This window comes from Pipistrellus hanaki (genome assembly GCF_964339955.1).
Source record: "Pipistrellus hanaki genome assembly, chromosome: 21".
In the NCBI taxonomy this organism is placed as follows: Eukaryota; Metazoa; Chordata; class Mammalia; order Chiroptera; family Vespertilionidae; genus Pipistrellus; species Pipistrellus hanaki.
In genome coordinates, this window is record NC_140523.1 from 1,867,299 (window position 1) to 1,894,369 (window position 27,071).

General features: G+C 46.2%; 2 protein-coding genes across 2 annotated transcripts in view; one reads left to right on the forward strand and one right to left on the reverse strand.

The window, feature by feature from the left end:
* The window catches only part of TTC23 (tetratricopeptide repeat domain 23), a 995,109-nt gene that overhangs the window by 671,970 nt on the left and 296,068 nt on the right, over positions 1-27,071 (forward strand). The window lies entirely within an intron of this gene.
* Positions 1-27,071, reverse strand: part of AGBL1 (AGBL carboxypeptidase 1) — a gene marked incomplete at its 3' end in the record, with an annotated part of 137,152 nt that overhangs the window by 4,760 nt on the left and 105,321 nt on the right. The window contains exon 22 of the mRNA XM_084868983.1: positions 22,314-22,477. Coding sequence (XP_084725109.1) covers positions 22,314-22,477 — 164 coding nt within the window. The remainder of the gene's footprint in view (positions 1-22,313; positions 22,478-27,071) is intronic.

A 27,071-nucleotide genomic window follows, 5' to 3' on the forward strand; every position in this document is an offset into this window, starting at 1 on the left:
CTTTGATTTTGAGAGAGTGGGAGGGAGAGGGAGAGAGGCGGCGAGAGAGAAACATCGATGTGAGAGAGACACATCCACTGGTTGCCTGGCGCACATGCTCAGCCCAGGGTCGTGCCCTTGATGGGAATGGAACGAGACTCCCCTTTCCCGCCCACCCCACGCGCTTCCTGGACAAGAACTCTTTCCTAGCCCGAACACTGCCGCGGCAGGAAGATGAAGGGGTTGAAAAGACCTCGTGTTCTTCAGCCCCTTTATGTTTTGTGGTGGGTTTTTTTTTTTCTTTCTTTCTAAAGAAATCCATCTAAAGAGAAGCTGGGAGAAGAATAAGGCTCCACCTTCCACCTCGCCGCCGCCTTTGAAGCGAGGAGTTCAGTGTGCACCATCCTCTGCTGGAGGCTGGGTCGGTCTTTTTGTATGAAGACCCCCGTGTTCTGAGCAGGGAAAAGAACGTAGCATGTTTCAGAGGGGAGATACAACAGTCAGAATTTCTTTCCATTTTTAAGTAGAACAGGGAAGTTGGGGCTTCGCAGGTCCATCAGCAAAATAAAAATCACAATATCCCACATGGCAGGGTGAGATCGAGTGAAAATTCATTTCAAAAAAATATATTTTATTGAATTTTTACAGAGAGGAAGGGAGAGGGAGAGAGAGAGACATCAATGATGGGAGAGAATTGTGGATCAGCTGCCTCCTGCATGCCCCACACTACGGATTGAGCTTACAAACCAGGTATGTACCCTGACTTTGAACCGTGACCTCTTGGTTCATAGGCCAACACAACCACTGAGCTACCACAGCGGGGCCTAAAGTTGTTTTCTTAAATAACAACAAACACGAGACATGCCTCAAGCACGGCGAAGGTCAGAGTCACATTCCAGAGGGGCCTCTAAGAGGTATTACACGTGGAAAGTTCTGGATTTGGGAGTGTTGGGGGGTCTACAGATAAGCATGAACCAAGAAGAAACATCCAATTCACACGAAAGGGCCCGCTGTTGAAGAAATCTCTAAAAAAGCTCCCCGACACTCATCTTTAGCCGGCATTTCCCGTCTCTCACCCTTAAAACACCACCTTCCATAACCTAGCTCAGACTCTGCTGCTTCTGAAAGAAGTTACTGCCTTCCGCCTGATAATTCGGTTCTTTCTCTCTGGCCAGTCTCTCTCTCTCTCTTTCCCTTACACCCTTTTTTAAGTGACCTGTTTTTTCTTCTTTTTTCTTTTTTCAATCGGCCACGTAACTGTAGAGCAAATATTTCCAAGCGGGGTAGACGGCATGCCCAAAATGTTTTGAAACAAATTTGCCAGGTGGCAGTCGCTAACATATGGCTCTTGCTGAAACCTAGCAGAGCTTGCCAAATTCCATTTCTAAATTATGTCTCCCTCTTTTTTTTTTTTTTAATCTTTATTGTTGAAAGTATTATAGATGTCCCCTTATTTCCCCCGTTGACCCATTCCAGCACCCACCCCTCCCCCCGACAAGGGGGCAGCTCCTGCATTGAGCATCTACCCCTGGTGGTCAGTGCGTGCATAGTGACCCGTTGTTCCACCATTGGGTCAATTTGCATATTAGGGTTTTATTATATAGGATTCATTTTATTGTCCAAAGTCAGCAAAAAAATAAAAAGTAGAGGTTAAAGTTCTTATTCCATTTTCCCATCTGCCTGGAGCCTACAGACCCTCTCTTGTAAGAACTCTAGAACGTAGCTCACTCGATCATGATATCAAAAGCCTTTAAAATGATGGATGGGCCCGACCTGGTGTGGCTCAGTGGATAGAGTGCTGGACTGTGGACTGAAGGGTCCCGGGTTCGGTTTCGGTCAAGGGCATGTGCCCAGGTTGCAGGCTTGATCCCCTATGATGGTGGAGGAGGGGAGGGCAGAAGTAGCCAATCAGTGATGGCTCTCTCTCATTGATGTTTCTATCTCTCTATCCCTCTCCCTTCCTCTGTCTCTAAAACAAACACAATGAAAACATTCTCTTTAAAAAGCTGAAGAAAACAGAAGAGAGGACCAGGGCTCAGTCTTGGAGCTTACAGGAAGCCGGTGCACGGTTGAATGGATTAACAATAAGAAGGTAGCAATGGGGACAGGGACGGGGCATAGGGATATAATTGAAACAATTTTGTTTAGCAAAAGAACTTCCTTAGAAACTGGAAGGCACAGCACTTTGGAATGAGTGGAGCAATTTCATGGGTATGGATTCCCCGGAGATCCAGCTGTTTTCTCGGCCTTTCAACTAATTAGGCGTGCCATGGGGGAGAGAGTGAGCATCGCTTACGGAGACAAACAAGCGCCAAGTGGCCTGTGTGTGGTGACAGTGAGTTGAAACTAATTTCCCTTCCATCAAGAGCTGGCATGGAAAGTCGTCAGCTTTGGGGGATGTTAGCAAATTTAGCCAAGTTATCTCTATTGTCTTTTTTTCTTTTTTTAATATATTTTTATTGATGTCAGACAGGAAGGGAGAGGGGAACAGAGAGAGAAACATCAATGATCAGAGAGAATCATGGATCAGCTGCCTCCTGCATGCCCCCTAGTGGAGATGGAGCCCACAACCTGGGCATGTGCCCTGACCAGGAATCGGACCACGACCTCTTGGTTCATAGGTCGATGCTCAACCTCTAAGTCACCCTGGCTGGGCTGAAATGAGGAATTTTTAAAATGAGTGAGAGGAGTTTAAAAAAACACAATGGGAAGGATGTTCTCTGTTCGTAGGATGGAAGATTTCATCCTGTGGCATTGCAAATTCTCCCTCCAGAATGTCTTCTTGTGTAACTTTTCAAGTTAATTCATGTTCTTATATGAAAACTAGAGGCCCGGTGCATGGATCTGTGCACCGGTAGGGTCCCTGGGCAATCTGGGACCTCTCAGAGGATGATGGATAGCTGGCTTCAGCCCAAGCCCTGCAAGCCAGGCTGAGGGACCCCAGCGGTGCACAAATCCATGCACTGGGCCTCTAGTACGCATATAAGATCTCTGGTTAACCTCTTCCTGCCCTCCCCCATCCCCCTTCTTTCTGAGATTCATCGGTCTGTTCCATGTTTCCATGCCTGTGGTTTCTGCTCCACATTGAGCATCTGCCCCCGGACAGTTGGCCTGTCGCTTAGGCTTTTCTATATACAGATGCCAATGTCCAAGAGCCGGCAAGGTTATCTTGAAGAAGAGAAAGAGAATTGAAGGACATACCCAACCAGACCTCAAGGCCTATTAGAAAGCTGTAATGAGAAAGTGTGATACTAATCTAATGACAGAAAGATAGATCCGAAAGGGAAAAAGTGTCCGGAAATGGCTTTTAACATACACAGTCGTCTTATCTATGACCAAGGTGACACTCCAGCTTTGTAAGGGCAAGGGCGGTCTCTTCAAAAAAATTAATTAAATACCCGAACAGGAACATGGACCTTGGCCCTATATCCGACGATAGACAGGACATCACCAGACATGGGTCACAGATCTCGATGTGAAAGGTGACTTGACCAAGTTTTATGAAGAATACGTAACAGCTTCCTGACCTTGGCGTGGAAAAAGATTTCTTTAAAAGGACACAGTAACTCTAGCCATAAAGGAAAAAAAAAACGACAGGTCCTATTCCATAGGATTAAGAGTGAAAATTCATCAAATACACCGGTGAGCGAGTGAGAAGTGGAGGGTGTGTTATCCCCCAAAACACACTTCCCCGAATAAATCAGAAAAACACAACTAACACAATAGAACCATGAACTGAATGTTGAGTAGCCTCTTCGTGAATGAGGACACTAAAATGTCTAAAGAAACATAAAAATGGCCGTAGACAGTTTAACTCAGTGGATAGAGCATCGGCCTGCAGACTGAAGGGTCATTCTGGTCAAGGGCACATGCCCAGGTTGCGGGCTCAATCCCCAGTAGGGGGCGTGCAGGAGGCAGCTGATCCATGATTCTCATCATTGATTCTATCTTCCCGTCTCCCTTCCTCTCTGAAATCAATAAAAACATATTTTTTTAAAGAAAAGAAACATAAAAATGAAAACCTTGGACTACTTTCCTGCCCTGTACCTGCTCTATGTCCCAACCACCCTGTCATGACCCTCAAAGCTGCTTCCCTATCCTTATTGAAACCATCCCTCACCGGTCTCCCTGGCCGGATGAACAGGTCAGACAGAGTTCAAGTTCGTGGGAGGAGAGCGGTTCCGGTCTGGGGACCCTGTCTGCTGTCAGAATCCATCACCGTGGGTGAGGGAAGCAGGACACAGACGGAGCCCTGGGCTGAAGCCCAGCATCTTCTCAGGCTACTGCGAAAACACGTGCGCTTGGTGACGGTTGCTAGGCAAAGCCTTCTGGGATGGAACCACCCGCCCCAAGGAAGAGACAGATATTTCTGAAAGTCGGTCACTGGGTCCCGCCAACACCCACCTCTCCCTGAGAACAGGATTCTGGGAATGTGTGTCCCTCTCAGAGGCAAACTATTCCTTTTCCCTGTCGTGTTCACTAGGCCCCCATCTGTCACCGACTCCCTGCGGGAGCTGGTACCTTTCATTCTGAAACCCCCATGAAGCCTGGCCGGCATGGCTCAGTGGTTGAGCACTGACCTATGAAGCAAGAGGTCTCTGGTTCAATTCCCAGTCAGGGCATATGCCAGGGTTGCAGGCTCGATCCCCAGTAGAGGGCGTGCAGGAGGCAGTCCATAGATGTGTCTCATCAATGTTTCTATCTCTCTCCCCTTCTCCCTTCTTCTCTAAAATGAATAACAAAATATTTAATAGAAAAAAAAGAAAGAAAGAAAAGAAAACCCTGTGGAGATAGCAGTAGAGGAGAGATTCTTTTATTTTTTAAATATTTTTATTGATTTAAGAGAAGGGAGAGGGAGAGAGAGAAACCTCCATGAAGAGAGAGCATCATGGATCAGCTGCCTCCTGCACGCCCCCTATTGGGGATCAAGCCCAGCACCTGGGCATGTGCCCTGACCCTGACCTCCCAGTCAACTCTCAACTCCTGAGCCACGCCAGCCCGCTGTCCACTCATTTCTCATTCAGGGAAAATACCTGTCCTCGCCCCATTTCTTTACTGACCCGCCTCCTGACGAGTGTCAATAATCCTGGCCAACCAAGGTGAGAACTGTGCTGGGCATTCACCTCCATCAACAAAACATGGAACATCACAGGCTTAGAAGCAAAACACCAATAAAGAACCAGGGACCTCAGTCACTCAAGCCTCTACAGGTCTCCTAGAAATGATCCGTGAATTCTAGTCACCCCACCTAGTTCCTGAGCCTCTGAATATACGTGCTCATGTTTCCATTAAAATAAGCATGATTTACGTTCTTGTTATGTTTCTCATTGGTGCAGCACAATCAACATCGCCAACGCGTTCTGCTGTTATTTACGGAGAATTGGACATCCTGGGCCAAATAGCTCTTCAGTGATGTATCCTGACAATCTGCCAGTAACAACCCAGAACTTCTTTTCTTTGGGAAAAATATCTGGGAGGCTGCCTGAGTGAGCCACACCCTGAGTGTCCGCAGACATAAAACAGACAAATCTCACAGCCAATAAATATCTGTAGTTATTATCATCACTGTTGTCATCATCAAGGAGACGCAGGCAAGGGAGGGTGAGGCGAGACAGAAATGTGCCAAGCTCACACAGATTCGCACATGATGTGACCCGCTGTGTCCGCCATGTCTGCTACTCAGCCTAGCTCTTCACATGCACGCCATCATGCAACCCTGGAATTGATGTGAATATACATTACCCCTGTTTTTAGCACTGTGGTGTGGCTGTTTTATTAAAATATATTTATATTGATTTCAGAGAGGAAGGAAGAGAAATAGGGGTCTGACTTTCATCTCAGATTAGTCCTAGGACTCAGAGAACGCTGGGGGGGGGGGGTGTTTTAACCCCTCCCCCTATGGGGGACTGTCTCCCATCTGGCCTCCGTGGAACGTTGGTCGTAGGAAAAGGTGCCCGTGCCCTCTGCTTCTAGGATGTGGCTTTGTTCTCCTCCATCACTGCCCCGGCTCCCTGAACAGCCTCCGATTTATTCCCTTTTTATCAGAAACCCGTATCTGCTCATTATCTAGGAAGGTCAGGGGCAGCTTCAACAGCAGATCAGGGGCCTTTTGTTCCCCTCCATCTCTCCCTTGGCGCGGCAGGAGCCCTGGGAGCGTGGGGTGGCCGAGACGAACAGGCCAGGGGATGTATTCCCAAGCAAGCAGGAAGCACAGGTCGGGACCCGGCGGAATATCTATAACTATGCAAAGCGGGCGCATCAGCCACCATCCTCCCTCGGCATCTGTTTCCACTTCCATTTCCAAAGCGGGTGATTCCCGTCCACAGGAAGTGCTGCCTTCACTAAGGTGTCTGGAGACCGGGTCAACAGGAATATCTGTGTGTGTAAGCCAAGGCTGGAGCTTCCCATCCTATTCACTTCCCGGCAGGGATCTAGGCTCAGCTCACATTTAAAAAATGTTTTTACTGATTTCAGAGAGAAATAGAGGGAGAGAAACATCAATGGTGAGAGAGAATCATTGATCAGCTGCCTCTTGCACGTCCGCTACTGGAAATGGACATATGCCCTGACCAGAAATCAAATCCTGATCTCCTGGTTCATAGATTGATGCTCAACCACTGAGTCATACCAGCCGGGCTCAGCTAACATTTTCAAGAATATACATACACACTGAGTGGCCAGATTATTATGCTCTCTGAATGCATAATAATCTGGCCACTCAGTGTATATCCTATATAATAAAAGGCTAATTGTCCCCTTGACCAGGAGTTTGACATATCAATAAAACAGTATTTTTTTAAAAATACATCCATTCACTCAACGAATAATGACTCAGTCCTGCTGTAGGCACCATTACAGGGGTCTTCAAACTACGGCCCGCGGGCCACATGCGGCCCGCAGAGGAGTCTGATCCGACCCGCCAGGTTTTTTGGTCAGTGAGCGCAGCCGAGGTGTTACAGTAGGAATTAGTAGTTCATATAGTCCAGCCCTCCAGCTCTCTGAGGGACCGTGATCTGGCCCCCACTTTAAAAAGTTTGAGGACCCCTGCTGTAGAGCCTAAGACTGTAATTATTAGAACCGCTGCTGCACAGCCTAAGACCATCGGAAAACAGAGGTTTACATTATGATTCAACAGTAGCAAAATTACAGTTATAAAGTAACAACAAAAATAATGTTATGGTTGGGGGTCACCACAACATGAGGAGCTGTATTAAAGGGTTTGCAGCGTTAGGAAGGTTGAGAACCACAGGTCCAGGCTATAGTGAAACACATCAACAGTGCTTCTCTTTTCTAAGTGACTAAGGACCCAGCCGGGGCACTTTTATTCTCTAAAAACACACACACACAACGACAAACAAACAAACAGCAAATGCCTTTTTAGAGCGAGGCTATTTTTAGAGCTATAAACCTCCCAGAGCAGCAAACAGGAGTGGATGTGTGAGGCTTTAAAGGTGAAAGGGTTTATTTAAGAGTGTTATCAGAACTAGCCAGCTGCAAAGGCAGGAAGGATCAGGAACCCATAAACCTTTTCCTCCAGAGGTGGGCTCGTTACTCAAAAGGCCTCCCTGCCGGAGACGGGAAAGGTGGTCTTTATAAACTTAATGTCACTGAACCTTTGAAACACCCAGCCTTCTCTGCCCCAGTGGAAAAAAGATTCCACCATTATTATTTGGCAAATTTTCTTTTTTCTTTTTTAAAAATGTATTGATTTCAGAGAGGAAGGGAGAGGGAGAGGGGGAGAGAGACTTATCACTGATGAGAGAGAATCATGGATCGGCTGCCTTCTGCACGCCCTCTACTGGGGATCGAGCCCGCAACCTGGGCATGCATCCTGACTGGGAATCGAACCCTGTCTTCCTGGTTCATAAATCGATGCTCAATGTACGTGAAGCATTTGAAGTGGAGCGTAGCAGAGAATGACATAGATGGGAAAATAGCGTTGCTTCCTATCTAACGGCCCTGACTTCCTTCCCCACATGGCTGCTGTCTTATTGGACTGGGGGAAGAAAAAGCAGAATCATGCGAATTGGGACATAATTCCTCCTCACAGCCTTGCAGTCTGGCTTGCTGGTTATTACTCCACTATTCTCAAATGCTTACGGATATTTCTCTCATTATATTGGTCCCATCACGTACCACTATTGATGTTCCCTTTCCCGGCAGCTCATTCCCATTAACTTATTTCTCTCTCCATTCTTTGCAGACCATGGGGGAACTGCCGTCTATTTCTATTATTGCTCATGGTTTATTTCATTAGGCAGTTAGCCGAGAAGCCAACTCTTTTAAGGGTATCAGACGCAGGGACACGAGTCATATTTATTCAGAAACGCTTCGACTGTCGGGCTCATAACTGTTTTGGTGGTAATCATCTTTGTTTCCTTCTTGATCCCACCCCACAGACGTACTTCACTTGTTTTTCTGTCCAAAAGATGGATTGTCCGGCCAGTGTGGTTCAGTGGTTGAGCATCAACCTATAACCAGGAGGTCCCGGTTCAATTCCGGTCAGGGAACATGCCTGGGCTAGATTCCCAGGAGGGAACATGTAGGAGGCAGCTGATCGATGGTTCTCTCTCATCATGGATGTTTCTCATTTCTCTTTCTCTCCCTCTCCCTTCCTCTCTGAAATCAATACAAATATATATATATTTCCTCTCCCTGTTGAACTCCCAAGGGGACACTTTGCATATTAGCCTTTTATATATAGATATTTTTTTAAAAGGTGGATTTACAGAATAGAATTTATAAAAAACAAACAAAAAAAAACATACTTTCCATTTTTTGGCCTCCAGCAGTCCTAGGGTTCCTGCCCCTTCTCCCGCCATGAACTCCACCTCCCACTGTGGCTGCCCCCTCACAGCTCTAACCAGCAAACCCCCCTCATCTTCTCCCCTTGTCTTCGCCGGGTCTGGGTGCAGCCTGTTCTCTGACCGCCCTTCATGGAGCTGCACTGCACGGCCCCCTCTGAGCCCAGGCTGGGTTCCCGCTACCTGCCTCACCTCGGGGACCGGGTCCATAGAAAATAGGCCTCTGTAATCCATCTCCCGTGCTCTTTGAAGCCAATAAAAACATTTTAAAATAAATACATAAAAAATAAAAGATTCTTTCACCTCCACAACCTTCTAGCACTATGGGATTTCAATGTAATGCTTATGATCCTAATAACCCCTGCAGGCCAGACTAAGTGGGATCATGTTTCACAGAAGGCGCTTCAAGGCACATCATGGAGTGAAAAGCAGGTAACCTATGGGTGCCTACGCCGCTGGACCCAGTGCTTCCGAACTCACACTTTCCTTCTGACGGTCCCTCCCACCCACTCGCCCCCAACATTCCTCAAGAGAAACCCGATCTACATGCCACCTCAATTTTCCACATTGTCCTTCCCACAGCTCTTTCATAATTAATGATGGAGCTATACTTAGCCTCCTTCCCTCCCTCCCTAAGATAGAGAGGAGGAGAAATTAAAGGGCAAGGAGAAAATTCTGTGGGGAAGAGAGGGACGTGTGGGGACTAGTCTAACACGTGTCAATAAGAGAAAAAGCCTTGCCCAGTGTGGTTAGAGCACTGGCCTGCACACCAAAGGGTCCCGGTCAAGGGAACGTACTTAGGTTGCCAGTTTGCAGGTTTGATTCCCGGTCCCCAGTCAGAGCACTTGTAGGAGGCACTGATTGGTGTGTGTCCTCACATGGCCAGGTTGCTGACTCAATCCCCAGGAGGAGGCATGCAGGAGTCAGCCGATCCATGATCCTCTCTCATCACTGGTGTTTCTCTCTCCCCCCCCCCTCCTCTCCGAAGTCAATAACACACACACACACACACACACACACACACACACACACACGCATATGCCTGGGCCCTGGGGGAGGAACCCGTGGTCAGCAGGCACAGGGGAGTCAGGAGAAGGCCTCGGAGCTTGCAGAGAACTGCTCAGGAGACAGAGTGCCGGCTTCCCCGCACCTTCCAGGCCGCTCGCACCGAGCGCTGCCGGAGTCATTTCCTAAAAGGCTTTCATTGATCTGGTGGGAGCTTTTATCTACGTGTGTTTGCAAAGACGTCGAGTTTCTTGTTTTCCAAAGAACTAAGCTGGGCTCTGCTGTGATCTCTCCAACAGGTGTTTGCAGAGAGGGAGAGACGCGGAACATCGGGAAGGAACCGGGGGCTGGACGACGGAGCAGAACTCAGACCGCATCCTGCCCGAGTCTCAATGGATACTGAAAACTGTCCCCTCCGCGACCTTCCTGGAGCCCGGTGAGATGGAGGGCTGGCAGGCTATCTTAAAGGGTTTAGAATTAGGTGGGAAATAGCACACAGAAACTGCTATACGTCAAGCCCTGAGCCGCACTCTTTAAAAACAGCCCGTGAGGTTCAGTGGTTGAACATCAACCTATGAACCAGGAGGTCACGGTTTGATTCCACTTCAGGACCCGGGTTGCAGGCTCAGTCCCCAGTAGGGGGCGTGCAGGAGGCAGCCGATCCATTATTCTCCCTCACCGTGTTTCTGTCTTTCCCTCTCCCTTTCTCTCTGGAATCAATCTATAATAATAAAAGCGTAATATGCAAATCAACCGAGCAACCGAACAGCAGAATGACCATTCAGATGACCTTCAGATGACCTCTGGAGGAAGCCAGAGCTTTAAGGACCTACTCTTGCACCATTTTCATGCATCTAGTAAAAATATTAAAAAAATAAATAAAAAATAAATAAAAATAAAAACGACAATAAAGGCAGAAGAGACTTTAAACATCAAGGAGGCAGAGAGGATGTGAAAAGAGGAAATGGATTTGGCTGCAGAGTGTCATATCTGTCACAAAACAGGCACAGAGTCAGATGATGAGAGCAAATGATGGCTGCCCGATGGGAGGGGTGGGCGGGGTGGTGAGCGAGGGGAAAATGAAGACGTCCAAATTGCCCGTGATAAACACAGCCAGGGGGTGTAAAGCACAGCGCAGGGAATACAGTCAATAACATGCTAACAGCCACGCAGGGTGGCAGGTGGGCACTAGAGGTACCAGGGTGATTGCATCCTACGGTATATAAATGTCTAATCACCGTGGCATGTGCATAAAACTAATATAATATTGTATAGCGACTGTAATTGAAAAATAAATTTTAAAAATTAAAAAAAGGGAAAGCAGCTTCCACAGAGGGATGGCAGAGTGAGTGAAGGGGTTTATGGTAAAGGAGGAAGTGGAATGCACCATCGTTTTGCAAAGGGGAGGAGAGGGGAAATAGGATGCTGAGAGGTGTACGAACATCTGTCCACGGAGTAATGAGTGAACCGTACTGAACAAAATGAAAAGGTAAACCGTGTCTCCCTAGAGCTCCCTTCCAGGGGGTTTGATCAGTGTATTACTTGATGAGGGATAATGTGTGTGTGTGAGACATACGGCCTGCTCCTTCTTTTATTCTACTAGCTTTGTATCTGTCTCTTAGTCTGGCCTGCATCCTCTCCAATCTGGGACCTCTGTGCGATCGGGCCTAAACTGGCAGTCGGACAACCCCCTCACAATCCGGGACTGCTGGCTCCTAACTGCTCACCTGCCTGCCTGCTTGATGGCACCTAACCACTCTGCCTGCTGGCCTGCTTGCCCCCAACTACCCCCTGCCAGCCTGCTCACCCACAACTGCCCTCACCTCCTGGCCTGATCACCGGTTAGCCTCTGCCTCGGCCCCGCCACCATGGCTTTGTCTGGAAGGTCTCGTGGTCTAATTAGCATATTACCCTTTTATTAATATAGATGTTTGTGTCTTCTCTAAAGAAAGGCTCTATATTGTTGTTTAAACGATTCCTTTGGACAGAAAAACCACTTTAAGAAGGGTGTGTGTGTGTGTGTGTGTGTGTGTGTGTCTAATCTGCTAAAAAAAATTAAATTACTATGCATATCTGACACTTTGATCTTAGTACAGTGGTGCCTCGCATAACGAACGCCTCGCACAGCGAACTTTGGACAGGTTTTTCATGAAACCATCGGCCAAAAAGCAGAAAATGGATGAAGATGTGCAAGATTCGGTAGACTCTACTTAGTGTGTCTTAAAATTAAAAAAATGTGTTTTTTTTTAAAAAAAAAAATATGTTTTTAGATGTATCTAAATAAAAATATGTCATCTTAGCATATTTTTTTTATGTAATCTTAGCATATTTTATGCTACAGAACGAATTATTTTTTTTAACATGTATTGTTATGGGAAAACGCGTTTCACATAACAAACTTTTTGCATAACAAGCTTGCTCCTGGAACGAATTAAGTTCGTTGTGTGAGGCACCACTGTACCTAAATACCATCTTTACAAACAGGACAAGAGGACCTTGGGGAAAGGGGGATTCAAGAGACCAATCAGGCCTGGCTGGCATGGCTCAGGGGCTGAGTGTGACCTGTGAGCCAGGAGGTCACGGTTCGATTTCCAGTCAGGGCACAGGCCCAGGGTGCAGACTTGATCCCAAGAAGGAGGCATGCAGGAGGCAGCCAATCCATGATTCTCTCTCATCCTTGATGTTTCTCTCTCTCTTTTCCTCTCCCTTCCTCTCTGACACCAATAAATATATACGTAAGTGTATACACACACACACACACACACACACACACGTCTCCTGGTGCAAAACACAGAGAAATAGGAACGCATCTGTGTTTTTCCTGCCAAGAGTGCATGCCCCATGGTGAATCACGAGATGTCCAGCAAACCTGGGTTGGAGAGACAGTCCCCAAAGTAGCTGTCTCGAGATCTTTACAACCATCGGATGGTCATGGACAGCAGACGAAGATCAATGAACTGTGCTAGATGAAAGGACACTCAAGGAGCTGAGTATTCCGAACTGGATCCCTTACTCAATATACTCCCTTTTCCCGTTTGCTCTAACACAGTGGTCAGCAAACTCATTAGTCAACGGAGCCAAATGTCAACTGTACAATGATTGAAATTTCTTTTGAGAGCCAAATTTTTTAAACTTAAGCTTCTTCTAATGCCACTTCTTCAAAACAGACTCGCCCAAGCTGTGGTATTGTGTGGAAGAGCCACACTCAAGGGACCAAAGAGTTGCATGCGGCTCACGAGCCACGGTTTGGCTAACACCGTTAAAGGGCATGGCTAACACCGTTCAGCGTTTTAAAATTAGATCTGCAGGCTATTTTTGCCGTGTCAATGGCCATTGATTTTTCTAATTACACTGTGGTTTTCTAGACAGGAAGAGCCTTGTTTGTAGGAAATGGACGCTGCAATATTAAGGACAAGGTCACATTATTTCTGCAATAGATTCTCCAATAACTCAGAAAAAAACAGGGTGTGGGGTGTGTATGAGAGGGAGAGAGAGAACAAATGGGACAGAATATTAATAGCTGAGGAATCACAATGAAAGTATATAAGTATTGTTGCAGCTTTTTGGGACCACATTCATAAAATTCTTATCAGAGTGTATTGCTCTAATTGTTCCATATAACTATGAAACAATCATAGTGCCATAATTGGCCCCACACTCAAGGGGCCAAAGAGCCGCATGTGGCTCTCGAGTCAAAGTTTGCAGACCATGGCACTAGGGGGATCTTGGAACGAAGCTCCCTTTGGATAACAGGAACTATTGTATGAAGGACTAGAGGTCCGGCCTGAGTCCTCTCACAGTCAGAAGTCCCCAGGGGATGTCCAATGGATGGCTTCGGTGGGCCTAAGCCATCAGCTGGACATCCTTAGCACTGCCACGAGCCCGGCTTCTGGCTGAGCAGCTTTCCTGTGGGAATGCAATGACCACCAGGGGACAGCTCCTGCGTTGAGCATCTGCCCCCCAGTGGTCAGTGTGCATCATAGTGTCCGGTCGTTTCCCTGTTTGGTTGATTTGCATATTCGCTTTTTATCATATAGGAGGATGAGCAATAAAGTTCCTTAATATTTCCTGCAATTGTCTGAGACAAAAGGGAGGGCGGGGAGGAGGAGAAAAGGAGCAAATGGGTTTTAATATAGTACAGCTCTGTGCTGATTGCCCTGCCGGAGGGATTTCATGTCTGCGATCTAATTGGCTTTCCTAGATGATTTTTTTACTTCTGTAGATGGCAAGCTATCTACAACCATCTTCCTTTGCTGCTTGTTCTTGGCACCTGCCCCTCTCCCTGGCATCAAACATCTGGGCGCCTCTGACAAGGCTTCCCTGTAATCTGCCGGGCGGCGCACACACGTGTCTTCTTTCCAGGGTCCCATTTTCTGCAGCAAGTAATTGGCCGACGCAGAGAAACAAAGTGTCATTTTATTTTACATAACGGCACTGTGTAAAAGGGTGCGCTAATTCGGCGCTGAGAAATAATAATCATGGGGTGGGAGAGGGGGCAGCATGTGCGAGGAGGGGGCATCCAGGGAAATGTTCCCACGTGCAGCAGCTCGCTCCTGCCCCCTGCAGTGTGCTGCGGGGCACCAGCATCCCGTGTCATTAGGCTTGTTGTTTTGCTGGCAAACTTGAGCTGAAAAGAGTCATTTTGGGCTCGTACGGAGCCGCCGGTACCTCCGGGAATCCACCGAACAACAGTATTATTTAGAAAATGTTTCGCTCCTGTATCACATAATCTATTTCTGTTCTCCCTTTGTCTCCACTTCTGGTTAATAGAGAGAACTATCTGGGGCATAGGGAGGTGGGGGGATGCATGCTACAACTGAATATCAATGACTATGTCATGGACAAGGTACAATGTGAAATAAATGTCTTAAAAAAAAAAAAAGAAAGCTACAGCAATATGAAATGATTTTCCCTGGGTAATAATATGATTTTGAAAAAAAAACAACACAAAAAACAGAAACCCTAGGTACATAGGTTGGGCAAGCTGATCATATCGCCAGCAGTTTAATTTTATTAATGAGGATGCAAAGAAAACACCCAGACAGGAGCCTACAATTCAGCACCAGGCTGCTGGACAGCAACCCCAGCAAGAAATCTACACAAAGTCACCAGTTGAATGGAAATTGAGGAACAAAGAATGATCTTCAGAGGTAACATGGACTTCATAAACCAACGACTCTCTACATCCTACCACTAGCTACTTTTTTTCCAGCTTGGAAAAAAAAAATTTTTTTCATTGTTCCCTAATGGTGTAAGAGAGAATTTCAAACAAACCCCAAACAAATGCAGGCCAAATAGCAACTTTTCAAACCAACCTCAACTCCAACCAGCTGAGGGTTACACAATATCAAGAAAGAATTGAGGAAAGAATTCAGGATTTCTTCTCTTTGAAAAGGTGAATGAGCTATAAATCCCACAAAATAGAAACAATTTCCTTTATTATGATACATTTTAAGTTCTATCTTGGGGTTGTTAGGATCCTAAACATTCTGTCATCCAAGGAGAAACTCATATTTATTTTTTTTAATGTATTTTTATTGATTTCAGAGAGGGAGGGGGAGGGAAAGAGATCATGGATAGACTGCCTCCTGCATGCCCCCTACTGGGGATCAAGCCTGCAACCTGGGCATGTGCCCTTGACTGGAATCGAACACTCCTGGTCTATAGGTTGACGCTCAATCACTGAGCTGAACTGGCTAGGGACCTAGTTTCATTTTTTAGTACCATCCATTCTTTTGATTTGTAAATACAGTTTAGAATACTAATTATCATCATTATGTGTCATAGCTTCCCATCATACAGAAAAAAATAGGCATTTACTTAGAGCCAACGCCTTTATTTGTTTAATGCATAAAAATTGTAGAGCAGGAAAAGACTTAAGGTAAAGACAAGAATACACAATGCCCATTCTGGTCAGGCCGCTGTGGCTCAATGGTTGAACATCGACCTATGAACCAAGAGGTCATGGTTTGATTCCCGATTAGGCCACATGCCTAGGTTGCAGGCTCGATTCCCAGTAGGGAGCATGCAGGAGGTAGCCAATCAATGATTCTCTCTCATCATTGATGTTTCTATCTCTCCCTTCCTCTCTGAAATCAATTAAAGATATATTTTTAAAAAATAAGATAAATTCCCTCTCAGGTTGAAAAATAGCCATCACCCAGCATTCTTTGAATGCATTCCTTCAACAGATCACAGTTGCATTGAATTACACTATTATTCAGCTCCTGGGTCTCCACGTTTCCCCATAAACATAAAATGAAAGGGTTGGCAAAGATGTATGCATTCATTTATTTTTTGCATACCTCCCATGCAGCAAGCATTGTCCAAGGTGCTAGGAATAGATATAATTTTATATAAGGCAGATCAAGTTCCTTCCCTCACGGACTGTACATTGTAGCTGGGAGGAACAGATGACACTAAATTAGAAGTGCCTTAGTAGTAGGACTAGGAATGCTACTTTAGGCAAGGTGGCCATATAAAGTCCTGCTGAACTGGTGAAATTGAAGCTGAAATGCTGACATTTAAGCTGAGACTCGAATGTCAGGAGGAGCCAGCGATGCCACAGTGTGTATGAAATGCAGACACAGCAGAAGGGATAACGAGCGGAAAAAAAAATAAGTTAGGACCGATGTACTTCAGGCTGTTTAAGTCAGAAATGATGCATTGTGGGCTGTTTATTTAAGTTAGGACTGATGCATTGTGGGCTGTTTATTTAAGTTAGGACTGATACATTTCAGGCTGTTTAAGTCAGGACTGATGCATTGTGGGCTGTTAAGTTAGGACTGATGCATTGTGGGCTGTTTATTTAAGTTAGGACTGATGCATTGTGGGCTGTTTAAGTCAGGGCTGATGCATTGTAGGCTGTTTAAGTCAGGGCTGATGCACTGTGGGCTATTTATTTAAGTCAGGACTGATGCATTGTGGGCTGTTTAAATTAGGACTGATGCATTGTGGGTTGTTTACTTAAGTCAAGATTGATGCATTGTAGGTTGTTTATTTACATTAGGAGTGATGCATTTCAGGCTGTTTGAGAAACAGACCATCTACTGGAAGAACAGGTAAACAATTTCTTGTATGTTTCTTTGAACTACAGGCTAGAAACTACACACAAAATAGAATAAAATCAGATGAGGGCATTCGAAAATCTCAGAATCATTACACTGGAGGAGAAAAAGCCAGAGGGAGGGGAGAACAGGAGTGCACACTATGCGATCCCATTTATGTAAAATTCTAAAAACAGAGACTAATATTTAGGGAAAGAGGGGGAATTAAAGTGTGTCTAGGTGAGCCATGGATTGCAAAGGGATTCGAGGATATTTTTTTTTTTTTGGGGGGGGGGGGAGGTTGGTGACAGGAACCATTGCAATTTGGATTGTGGTAGTGGTTTCATGAGTGTATGTGTATACGCCAAAACTTGTCAAATTCCATATTTTAAGTATGGGTGGGCTCTTGAACATACATCATACCTTAATAAAACTTCAGTAAAATCAGATTTGTTTTTCATGGGCCATCTTTCGTAGTTTCTCCTATAAATGTCCCTTGGTAATCTAACCACTGAGCTATGCTGGCTGGGCAAGGACACTGATGGTGTATAAGGCCACATTTCATGGCCTATGCTTTCCCCTTTGTATCAGAAACGGCTTTACGGGATTCATGTTTTTCAGACTGATGTACTATACATTTTTAAAACATGGTTTTGAGTTGGGTGACGACCTGTATTTGAATCACAGATGAGCCACACAGCAATGACTCACTCGGCTTTTATCAAACCCGCAGCATGCCGCGTCTCCCTGGCCTCATCCTCACACAACAATTAATGTCTTCTCAGGGCTCGCTTTAGTTAAGAGGATGTGTGTCAAATCCTCCTATACCTCCGGGCACAGGGCATTCTATTATCATTACTCTACCTTCTCGCTGTTTATTTGTCACCCAGTGGCAAAGCATAGGGGATCTCAAAAGCCACATAACACGATGACAAATGCCACACCATCATACACATATTAGCGCTGATAGAGTTTCCATTCTCGGCGCACGGAAGCAATATTGGCGCACACCAAAGGATCTTTATTTTCCAATCCAGGCGGCTCTCGCCAATAATAGAGTCAGCACCTCTGTGATGTCCGACGATACTTTTCTTCTCTTACTAGGACGTGCCTGAGGTCGGAATTGGAAGACTTATCTAAAGGAGCCCAGGTGGCCAAGAATAGGTGAATCACAACCACTTCCCCCTGAGGCACCCGCCTCTGGGAATGCAAAAGAGTACATATTGGGATTCCCAGTAAGGCTACTTAAGGTCCCTCTTAAAGGGTCCTCTCATACCCGGTTCTACTTCCCATGTTGGTGGTTGGTTTGACCTCCTTTCCGCTGTGCTCTTCCCCCTACAATCTGCAACACCCACTTCTGAACACATCCCCCTTGCATTCCTCTGTTTTTTTTAAAGATATTTTTAAGTATCTTTATTGATTTCAGAGAGAAAGGGACAGAGAGATAGAAATATCCATGGTGAGAGACAATCATGGATAGGATGCCTCCTGCACGCCCCCTACTGGGGGTGGAGCTTGCAACCCGGGTATGTGCCCTGACCAGGGAATGGAACCTGTGACCTCCTGGTTCCCAGTTTGGTGCTCAACCACTGAGCCAGGCCGGCCAGGCTCCCTCTGTGTTTCTGTTACCTGACACTGTTTCTGTTACCTGCTCCCTCATTATCTACTCAGCAGGCACTGAGAAAACCTTTAATTTTCATTCAGTCAAATAGGTGTTTTGTGCCATTTGGCATAAGTCAAAGCCAAACCTTTTATGTCTTGAATTCAGGGTTGCAACCTTAATTCCCACGTTGGAATGGGAGGACGTGGCCTTGAGAATAAACATGGGGTGTCGGAGCTGAAATGAATCTAAGGGTCTCTATTTTTAAAGCTAATAAATCTGCCCGGCCGTTAGGTCGATTATATAGTAGCCTTTTACATAGGATTGGCAGGAGAGCAGCCATTCCTTCGGCGGAGCTGGAGGCAGAGGCAGAAGATCCTCAGTGTTGGCGGGAAATGGGTGCATCACGTAGCCCCACCCAGCAAGCCACTTCAACTCCTTGAGCTCCCGTGGAATGGCTTATGAAGTAGGAATTACTGTCAGTTTCAAGGAAACATTTTGGGAATAGCACATGCAATCTGAAAAAAAATGCACTTTCTGCCCTCGCTGGTTTAGCTCAGTAGATAGAGAACTGGCCTGTGGACTGAAAGGTCTTATGCCTGGTTTGCAGGCTCAAGCCCCCAGGAGGCAGCCAATCCATGATTCTCTCTCATCATTGATTTATCTCTCTTTCTCTGCCTCTCCCTTCCTCTCTGAAATCAATCATCATATCTAATAAAGAGGTAATATGCTAATTGACCACCATGCCCTCACAAAGATGGTGGCACCCACAGCCAATAAGGAGGGAATATGCTGACTGACTGCCACACCATGGCAGCACTCATAACCACAAGATGGCAGTGCCCAGACCCCTCAGCCCCGCAGCCGCCCAGAGCCAGCCAGAGGTGCAGGCAAGCCTCTGATGGTGGCTGCCCAGCCACCCAGGGTCACCGAGGTTCAGGTAACCAGGGCTGGCAGAGGCTTGTGCTGCCGGCAGTGGCAGCAGCAGAGGTGTGATGGGGGCATCGCCTTCCCCTGATTGCCAGGTTACCTCCCTCCCCTGAGGGCTCCCAGACTGTGAGAGGGGACAGGTCGGGTTGAGGGACTCCCCCTCCAGTGCATGAATTTTCACACACCAGGCCTCTAGTGTATATATATAAAAAGAAAATGCACTTTAGCTGCTCTCCATTGGCAATGTCTTTCATCTCGCACGATTAAAGTCTCATCTCTAAGGGTTCGGATATATTTATTCCATGCAGATGTACATGCAACCTATGATGCTACACATTCATCTTCCCTTAACAGTATTAAAACAACCAAGGGATATTTCCGGAATTTAAAACTAATACACAAATACACTCAGACATAAGATTAGCTTGGGATTATACACCAAATGGCCCCCATCTCTGTCCCTGTGGCAGCATATTGCTAAAGTCCAGGTCAGCATGTGTGCGACATTAATTATCCTGCTTTTGTTTTCATCCATTCGTTGAAAGGCTGAATGTCATAAAGGATAAGAACCTGAGTCTTAGAGTTAGAATGGGATTCAAGAGCCGGCTGCCTCTTATAAGAGTCATGACGTTTGGCAAACATCTCAGCCTCCATAAAACTTAATCCCCTTGTTTGTAAGAGGCGACACTAAAAACAGCATCTCCTTAGCACCATTATTTATACGATTAAGTGAGATAATACTCATAAAACCCCTAGCACAGCAGCTGGTGTATAGGGAAGCTCTAAAGAATGTTTCTCTTATTATAATCTTACTAGGGGCCTGGTGCACGATTTGCATGGATTTGTGCAAATCCAGTGGGGTCTCTCAGCCAGGCCTTCAGGGATTGGGCCGAAACCAGCTCTCCAACATCCCCCGAGGGGTCCCCGATTGGGAGAGTGCGGTTCCCGGGTGACACACCCCAGAATCAGGCTCCCTCCTCTCTACACCCAAGAATCACAGCTGCCCAAGTTGCTGCAACTTGGCAGCTCCTGCATTGAGCGTCTGCCCCCTGGTGGTCAGTGCACATTATAGCTACTGGTCAGAGCATCATGATGGTCAATGCCCCCTGATGGCCATTGCACCTCATAGTTACCAGCTGGTTGTCCAGTCAGCCAGCTGTTTATGCTTTTATATATATAGATAGACATGTATATGAACATGCTCTTTATTTCCAGTTTCATGGTAGTCTAGGAGATTAATTAACAATGTTCTTTCTTTTTTATTGCTGCTAGGAATTTGGGTTGTGTGAATTTATTTGGGGATACATGCCTCGTTGCCCTAAATACCTACATATTAAATATTGCTTTTCTGCTACGTTTATTTTCTTGAGGGATAGTCCAGCTGGAAGCGCAGGATGAAATGGGAGCTTTTTTATGGACCTTCTTGCACGCTGCCAGATTCCCCTCCAGAGGAGAGTAAACCAATTTACAGAGAGCTGTGTGACATTATTAAACTCTTTCCTCACAGACACTCTAGCTCTGGTTTTTCATTATTTTTCATACAGTTATTGGAGAAAAATCAGCATAAAATCGGACCTAAAACACTCAAATTTGCCTTTCTGTAATGACTACTGATTCAATTGGATGTATATGGGGAAACTCTAACTGTCTTCACAATTTTTCTGAGAACTTAAAACTGCTTTAAAAAATAAAGTCCATTAAGAGAAAAAAAATGCTTAGAAGGAAGCGACAAAGAACGACTATAATTATGGTTAAAGGGGAAGGAAGGAAGGAAGGAAGGAAGGAAGGAAGGAAGGAAGGAAGAAAGGAAGGAAGGAAGGAAGGAAGAAAAAAAGAAAAAAAAGAGAGGTAGCAACATCATGGAGAGAGAATAGATCAGCTGCCTCCTAAACGCTCCCTACTGGAAATGGAGCCCATAATCCAGGCATGTGCCCTTGGCTGGAATTGAACACAGTACCCTTCAGTCCCCAGGCCAACACTCTATCCACTGAGCCAAACCATCTAGGACTCTCCATTTTCTTTTTTTTCCCCAAGTAAAGGATGACTCCAAATGATACCCATACATACATAAACATAACTGGCATACAGTAGGTTCTGGGGTTATGTTGAAGATCCACTACTATAGCACGACATAACATGGTTTTCACCATATGTGGGAACCCACATATATAAGCACCTATGTCACTCACATGGAGCACAGACACGGCAGGCATGAAGTGAAACAGTAAAAAAAAAATTAAAAGATAATTCCTGACCTTTTCTTGTGGTAAATAAATGATAAAAAACATAAAGCACCTGTGTACATATGTCAAAGTGACAGAACTTATTTTTTTATTTAAAAAAATGGGAGATGGTGGCATAACCATGAAACAACATACATCGAGTCTGATGTAACCGAGGACTGCCTATACTTATATATATAAAAAGCCAGAGTCTATGATGACCAGGATGACCAAATGATCGGTCACCATGAGTTGCATTGAGCACCTCTTGGTCCCTCCCCCCGAGCCCACAGGCTCTGATCACAGCAAGGTGGGCAATGGGTAGGCAGGGCGGCGGGTGGGTGGGTGGGGCTGTGAGCAGCGGCGGGCTACCTCGTGATTTCACGCACTGGGCCTCTAGTATAAACATAAGCCCCATCCTCTCACCATCAGCACAATGTGTTCCCAATGCATGTCTACAGACACAAATAGCCAACAAAGTACAAATGCATCTGCATCGGATGTGTGCGCGCACACAGTCTTTCCCGTGTTTCCGGCAGGAAGTGAGAACGCCAGGGCAGTGGCCGAAGTGAAGAACCGCAACCTTACCTTCATCTGGCGGCTCCTCCAGATCTGTTCTCTGTCAAAGACCTCTACGTCTGCTGGGTTTTGCTTTCTAAGACCCCCAACCCGCCGCCCCATGGAAACACAGAAGTACCCGTCCACCACACCCCTGCGAGCAGCCTACCTGCGCAGCTGCTGGTCCAGAGCCCCGTCCTGGGTGGTCAGCAGGGACGCCGCGCGGGCCAGGAGCTGCCGGCTGCAGCTGGCGGACTTGAGCTCCAACAGGAGGAGGCCCAGGCAGAACATGGCGCCCATCTCCTCCAGCTCCCGGGTCCCCAACTGCAGGCCCTGCAGGGAGGGAAAGGCCGACAGTGAGCAGACTGAGCGGGGGCCATCGGAGACGGGGCGGGAGGCCTCCTGGACGGGGATGGGGAGGGAACGGTATTTCTCGGGCATAGTTCGTGGGTTTTGTCTGTGTGCTTTGTGGATGGATGGATGGATCTTGAGCTGCATTACCTGGACACCTGGGGTTACACAAAAGTACCCTGGAGGCAGAAGGGCGGGTCAGGGTGCAAAAGTCACCCCCACACACACCAGGTCAAAGCAGCAGAGTTTAAGAACAGTTCATTGCCTAGCAGGCATGACTCAGTGGCTAGAGCATCCACCTAGGAACCAGGAGGCCACGGTTTGATTCCCAGTCAGGGCCCATGCCCAGGCTGCAGACTCCATCCCCATCCAGTAGGGGTGTGCAAGAGGCAATCAATCAATGATTTTCATCATTGATGTTTCTATGTCTCCCTCTTAGAAATCAATAGAAATATATTTTTAAAAAAAAGAAAAAAAAAAGAAAGAGGAGCTTACTGCTTCCCTGGCCACCATTTGCCAAAGGGTCGCAGGTTTGATTCCTGGTCAAGGGCACGTCCCTGGGTTGCAGGTTCAATTCCCAGTCCCCAGGTTAGGGCATATGTGGGAGGCAACCAATCAATGTACCTCTCTCATATCTGTCATATCTCTCTCTCTCTCTCTCTCTCTCTCTCTCTCTCTCTCTCTCAACTTCTCTTATTCTTTCTCTCTCCCTTCCTCCCTCTCTAAAAATCAATGAAAAAAAATATCCTTGGGTGAGAATTTAAAAAAAAATAAAAGATTTCACTGCTGAAACCAAAGTTTGTGAACAGTCTTACTAAGAAATACCTTTTTTTTTAATCCGTCCACACAGTTATCAACCAAGGGACAAGAATGAGGGAGGATCCTTCAATCCCAGGGCTGCCACTTCATGCCTTGCCTTGGAGGGTAAGTGATCTGACCTATCAGCACCTCCATGTTCCCCTCCATGTTCCCATCTGTATAATGGGACTAATGATGACAATTATAATAATACTCCCTATCTCATGGAACTGCTGAGGTCATTCAGTGAGTTTGTAATAGGTAATAAACTCAGATTATAACGTGGCCCATAGCGCATCATCCAAGTGGTCATTATTATCACCAATAACAGCATACTTATTGACAAGTAACAGCCAAAATAATAGTTGATACACACAGTCTTCCTTAAAACCACGGCCAAAACTAGGGCCTGTTCTCACGACTGTCATTTGTCATTTCTTGACAAGTCTCAAACAATTCAATAAGGAAAAAAAAAGAGTCACAAATATTAGGAAAATAAATCACATGATCATTATTTGAGGACTGATTATGGACTAAGACCAAAGAAATGAAGCGAAACAGAAACTCCATTAGATATAAGGCAAGGACTGAGTAAGTAGACAAGTTACAAATTAAATATCCCCCAAAATCAATTTTCTTTCTATAAACCTGCAAAGTAAATTATTAAGGATAATAAAAATTCCATTCACAGAGCAGCACGGCTATACAGTATCTAGGAATGGAATTTAATAGTAAATACCCCAAAGGCTGTATGATGAACCCCGGGAGTTTACCAACGGATAACAAGGGAAATTTAAAAAAATGAAGAAATGGGCTGAATTCTGAGAAAGCAAGGCCCAACTCCATGTATTATAATATCTATTCTCCTTATGTGAGTCTATCAAAGCATAGGAAATCAAAACGCCACTGGGCCAATTTCAGACTTGGCAAATGAATTCCACTTTAGAAGACCCCATTGCAAACATACCCAGTAATATTCTCAGAATAAAGAGTAAAAAAAAAATTTTTTTTAATGTCCTGGCTGGCATTGCTCAGTGGTTGAACATCAACCTATGTACCAGGAGGTCACAGTTCAATTCATGCCCGGGCTGTGGGCTCGATACCAAGTGGGGGTGTGCAGGAGGCAGTTGATCGATGATTCTCTCTCACCATTGATGTTTCTTTCTCTCCCTCTCTCTCTCCCTCTTTCTTTGAAATCAATAAAAAACTAAATTTTTAATCCTCACTTGAGGATATTTTTCCATTGATTTTTATAGAGAATGGAAGAGAGGGAAAGACAAGAGATGAATACTGATATGAGAGAAACACATCAACTGTTTGCTTCCTGCATTGTTTCCCACCTATGGACCAGTGATGAGAGACAATCATGGATCAGTTGCCTCCTCCACGCCCCCTACTGGGGATCGAGCCTGAAACCCAGGCATGTGTCCTGGATCGGGAATCGAACCGTGGCCTCCTGGTTCATGGGTCAGCATTCAACCACAGAGCCACACGGACCGGGCCAAGTCAGAGCACTTATTTCTGCAAGACACCATTCCCCAGGGCAGTGATCAGCAAACCACGGCTCGAGAGCCACATGCGGCTCTTTGGCCCCTTAAGTGTACCGCAATCAGATTGAGGACTTTTTTTTTTAGCAAAGGCCAGCTTAGAAGTACCCTAATTAAGTTAATAACAATGCACCTACCTATACAGTTTCAAGTTTAAAAAATGTGGCTCTCCAAAGAAATGTCAATCATTGTACTGTTGCTATTTGGCTCTGTTGACTGATGAGTTTGCCGACCATTGGCCCAGGAATCTGAAAAAGCCCCCTGCACTTAGCAAGGACACCAAGTCTCTCTCTGGCATGTTTATATCCTGCCCTCAGTCACTTTCCCAACCCGTGGGATAATAGATTTCCGCTCCCACCATCACCCTTAATCGATAGGTATGTACACACACACACACACACACACACACACACACACACAGCACTGTCTGCATCTTGTAGCCTTCCACACGCCCCCAACGCCTGCCCGAGGCTGGGTATAAATAAATCGACAGCCTGGTTTCCCACTTGGGCCATCAGAGAACGCTGCTTTCGAATACTAATCAGGAGCACCAGCGAAGGGAGGACAGCCCCTGTCGGGCAGCAGCAGAAACCCCGCGCGTGCTGGGGCCAGGAAACCAATTAGCCAGAAGCAACTCGGTTGGCCTTTGGGGCTTGTGCACCCGGCTGTGTCCTAGTTCAGCGGCTCCTTTTCTGATACGATGGGAGGGAGGGGCATGGGGGGAGGGTGGGGGGGCCAGAGACGGGCCGCTTAGGCTGCAGACTGCGATGGAGAAAGGAGCGTATTAGCCAAAGAAATGAAACTGACAGCTCAGCTGGCACGGCTCCTAGGAACCAGGAGGTCACGGTTTGATTCCCAGTCTGGGCACATGCCCCGGTGGCATGGTGGGCTCGATCCCCAGGAGGGGGTGTGCAGGAGGCAGCCGATCAATGATTCTCATCATTGATGTTTCTATTTCTCTCCCTCTCTCTCTGAAATCAATAAAAATCTGGAAACTAATAAACGAGAGGGTGAGGGTGTGAGAAGCAATCGGTGTGAAGGAAATAAAGGACAGAGAACCAACATGGTGGAGATAGGAGAGAGAGCCGGGAGGATAAACTTAACAAAACAAAGGCATAAGGGAGGGAGGGGGAAAACCAAAAGTCGGCAAACTGCGGCTTTCCAGCCACATGCGGCTCTTTGGCCCCTTGAGTTTTTAACAAAAGCCAGCTTAGGAGGACCCTAATTAAGTTAATAACAAGGTACCCACCTATATAGTTTAAGTTTAAAAAAATTGGCTCTCAAAAGAAATTTCAATCCTTGTACTCTTGGATTGAAAACTTCTTCTAATGCCACTTCTTCAAAACAGACTCGCCCAGGCCGTGGTATTTTGTGGAAGAGCCACATTTAAGGGACAAAGAGCCGCATGTGGCTTGAAAGCCACAGTTTTCTGACCACGGTCCTAGGAACACATGTGAGTCCTTATGTAAAATTTTTTTTAAAAAAAATCTACTGCGATGTACTATATACAGCTTTGCTCTGGGGTCTGGGACTCATAAATATCATCTCTATTTCTTTTTAAAAATATATTTTTTATTGAATTCAGAGAGGAAGGGGAAGGGAGAGAAACATCCATGATGAGATTAAGAGAGAATCATGGATCGGCTGCCTCCTGCACACTCTCTACTGGGGATGGAGCCCACAACCTGGGCATGTGCCCTGACTGGGAATCAAACCGTGACCTCCTGATTCTTAGGTCAACACTCAACCACTGAGCCACACAGGCCGGCCTCTGGCCTCATCCACGTGTAAGACTATCTCTGGCAAAGACACTGTTCTCAGCATCGCGTGTACGGCTGACCTGGAGAACATCAGGACCCACAAAGGCCTTTCTGTAGCTTCTCAACTGTGACCCCAAAGAACCCTGGGCCTCTCCACCAGACCGACAAAAAGTGGAACCCCGATGCTGAGGTCTGTCTGATGAGATGCATTTCTTACGCCCATTAACATCTGAAAAGGACTTAAAAGGGATACAGGATATCCAGGAGACGGAATCATGAAAACACTCGAGTGAATAATATTAGAATCTCCTCCTCCCTTGCTGGGTTCTAATCTCCAGCAAGCCAATTTGGAGATTAGAACCCAGAAGTGGTCGGGGATTTACAAACTAAGGACAGGGTTTCCTTCTCCCTCTCAAGAATCACTGCTCGGCCAATGAACTGTGAAGCCAATAAAACCCCCACATCAGACTC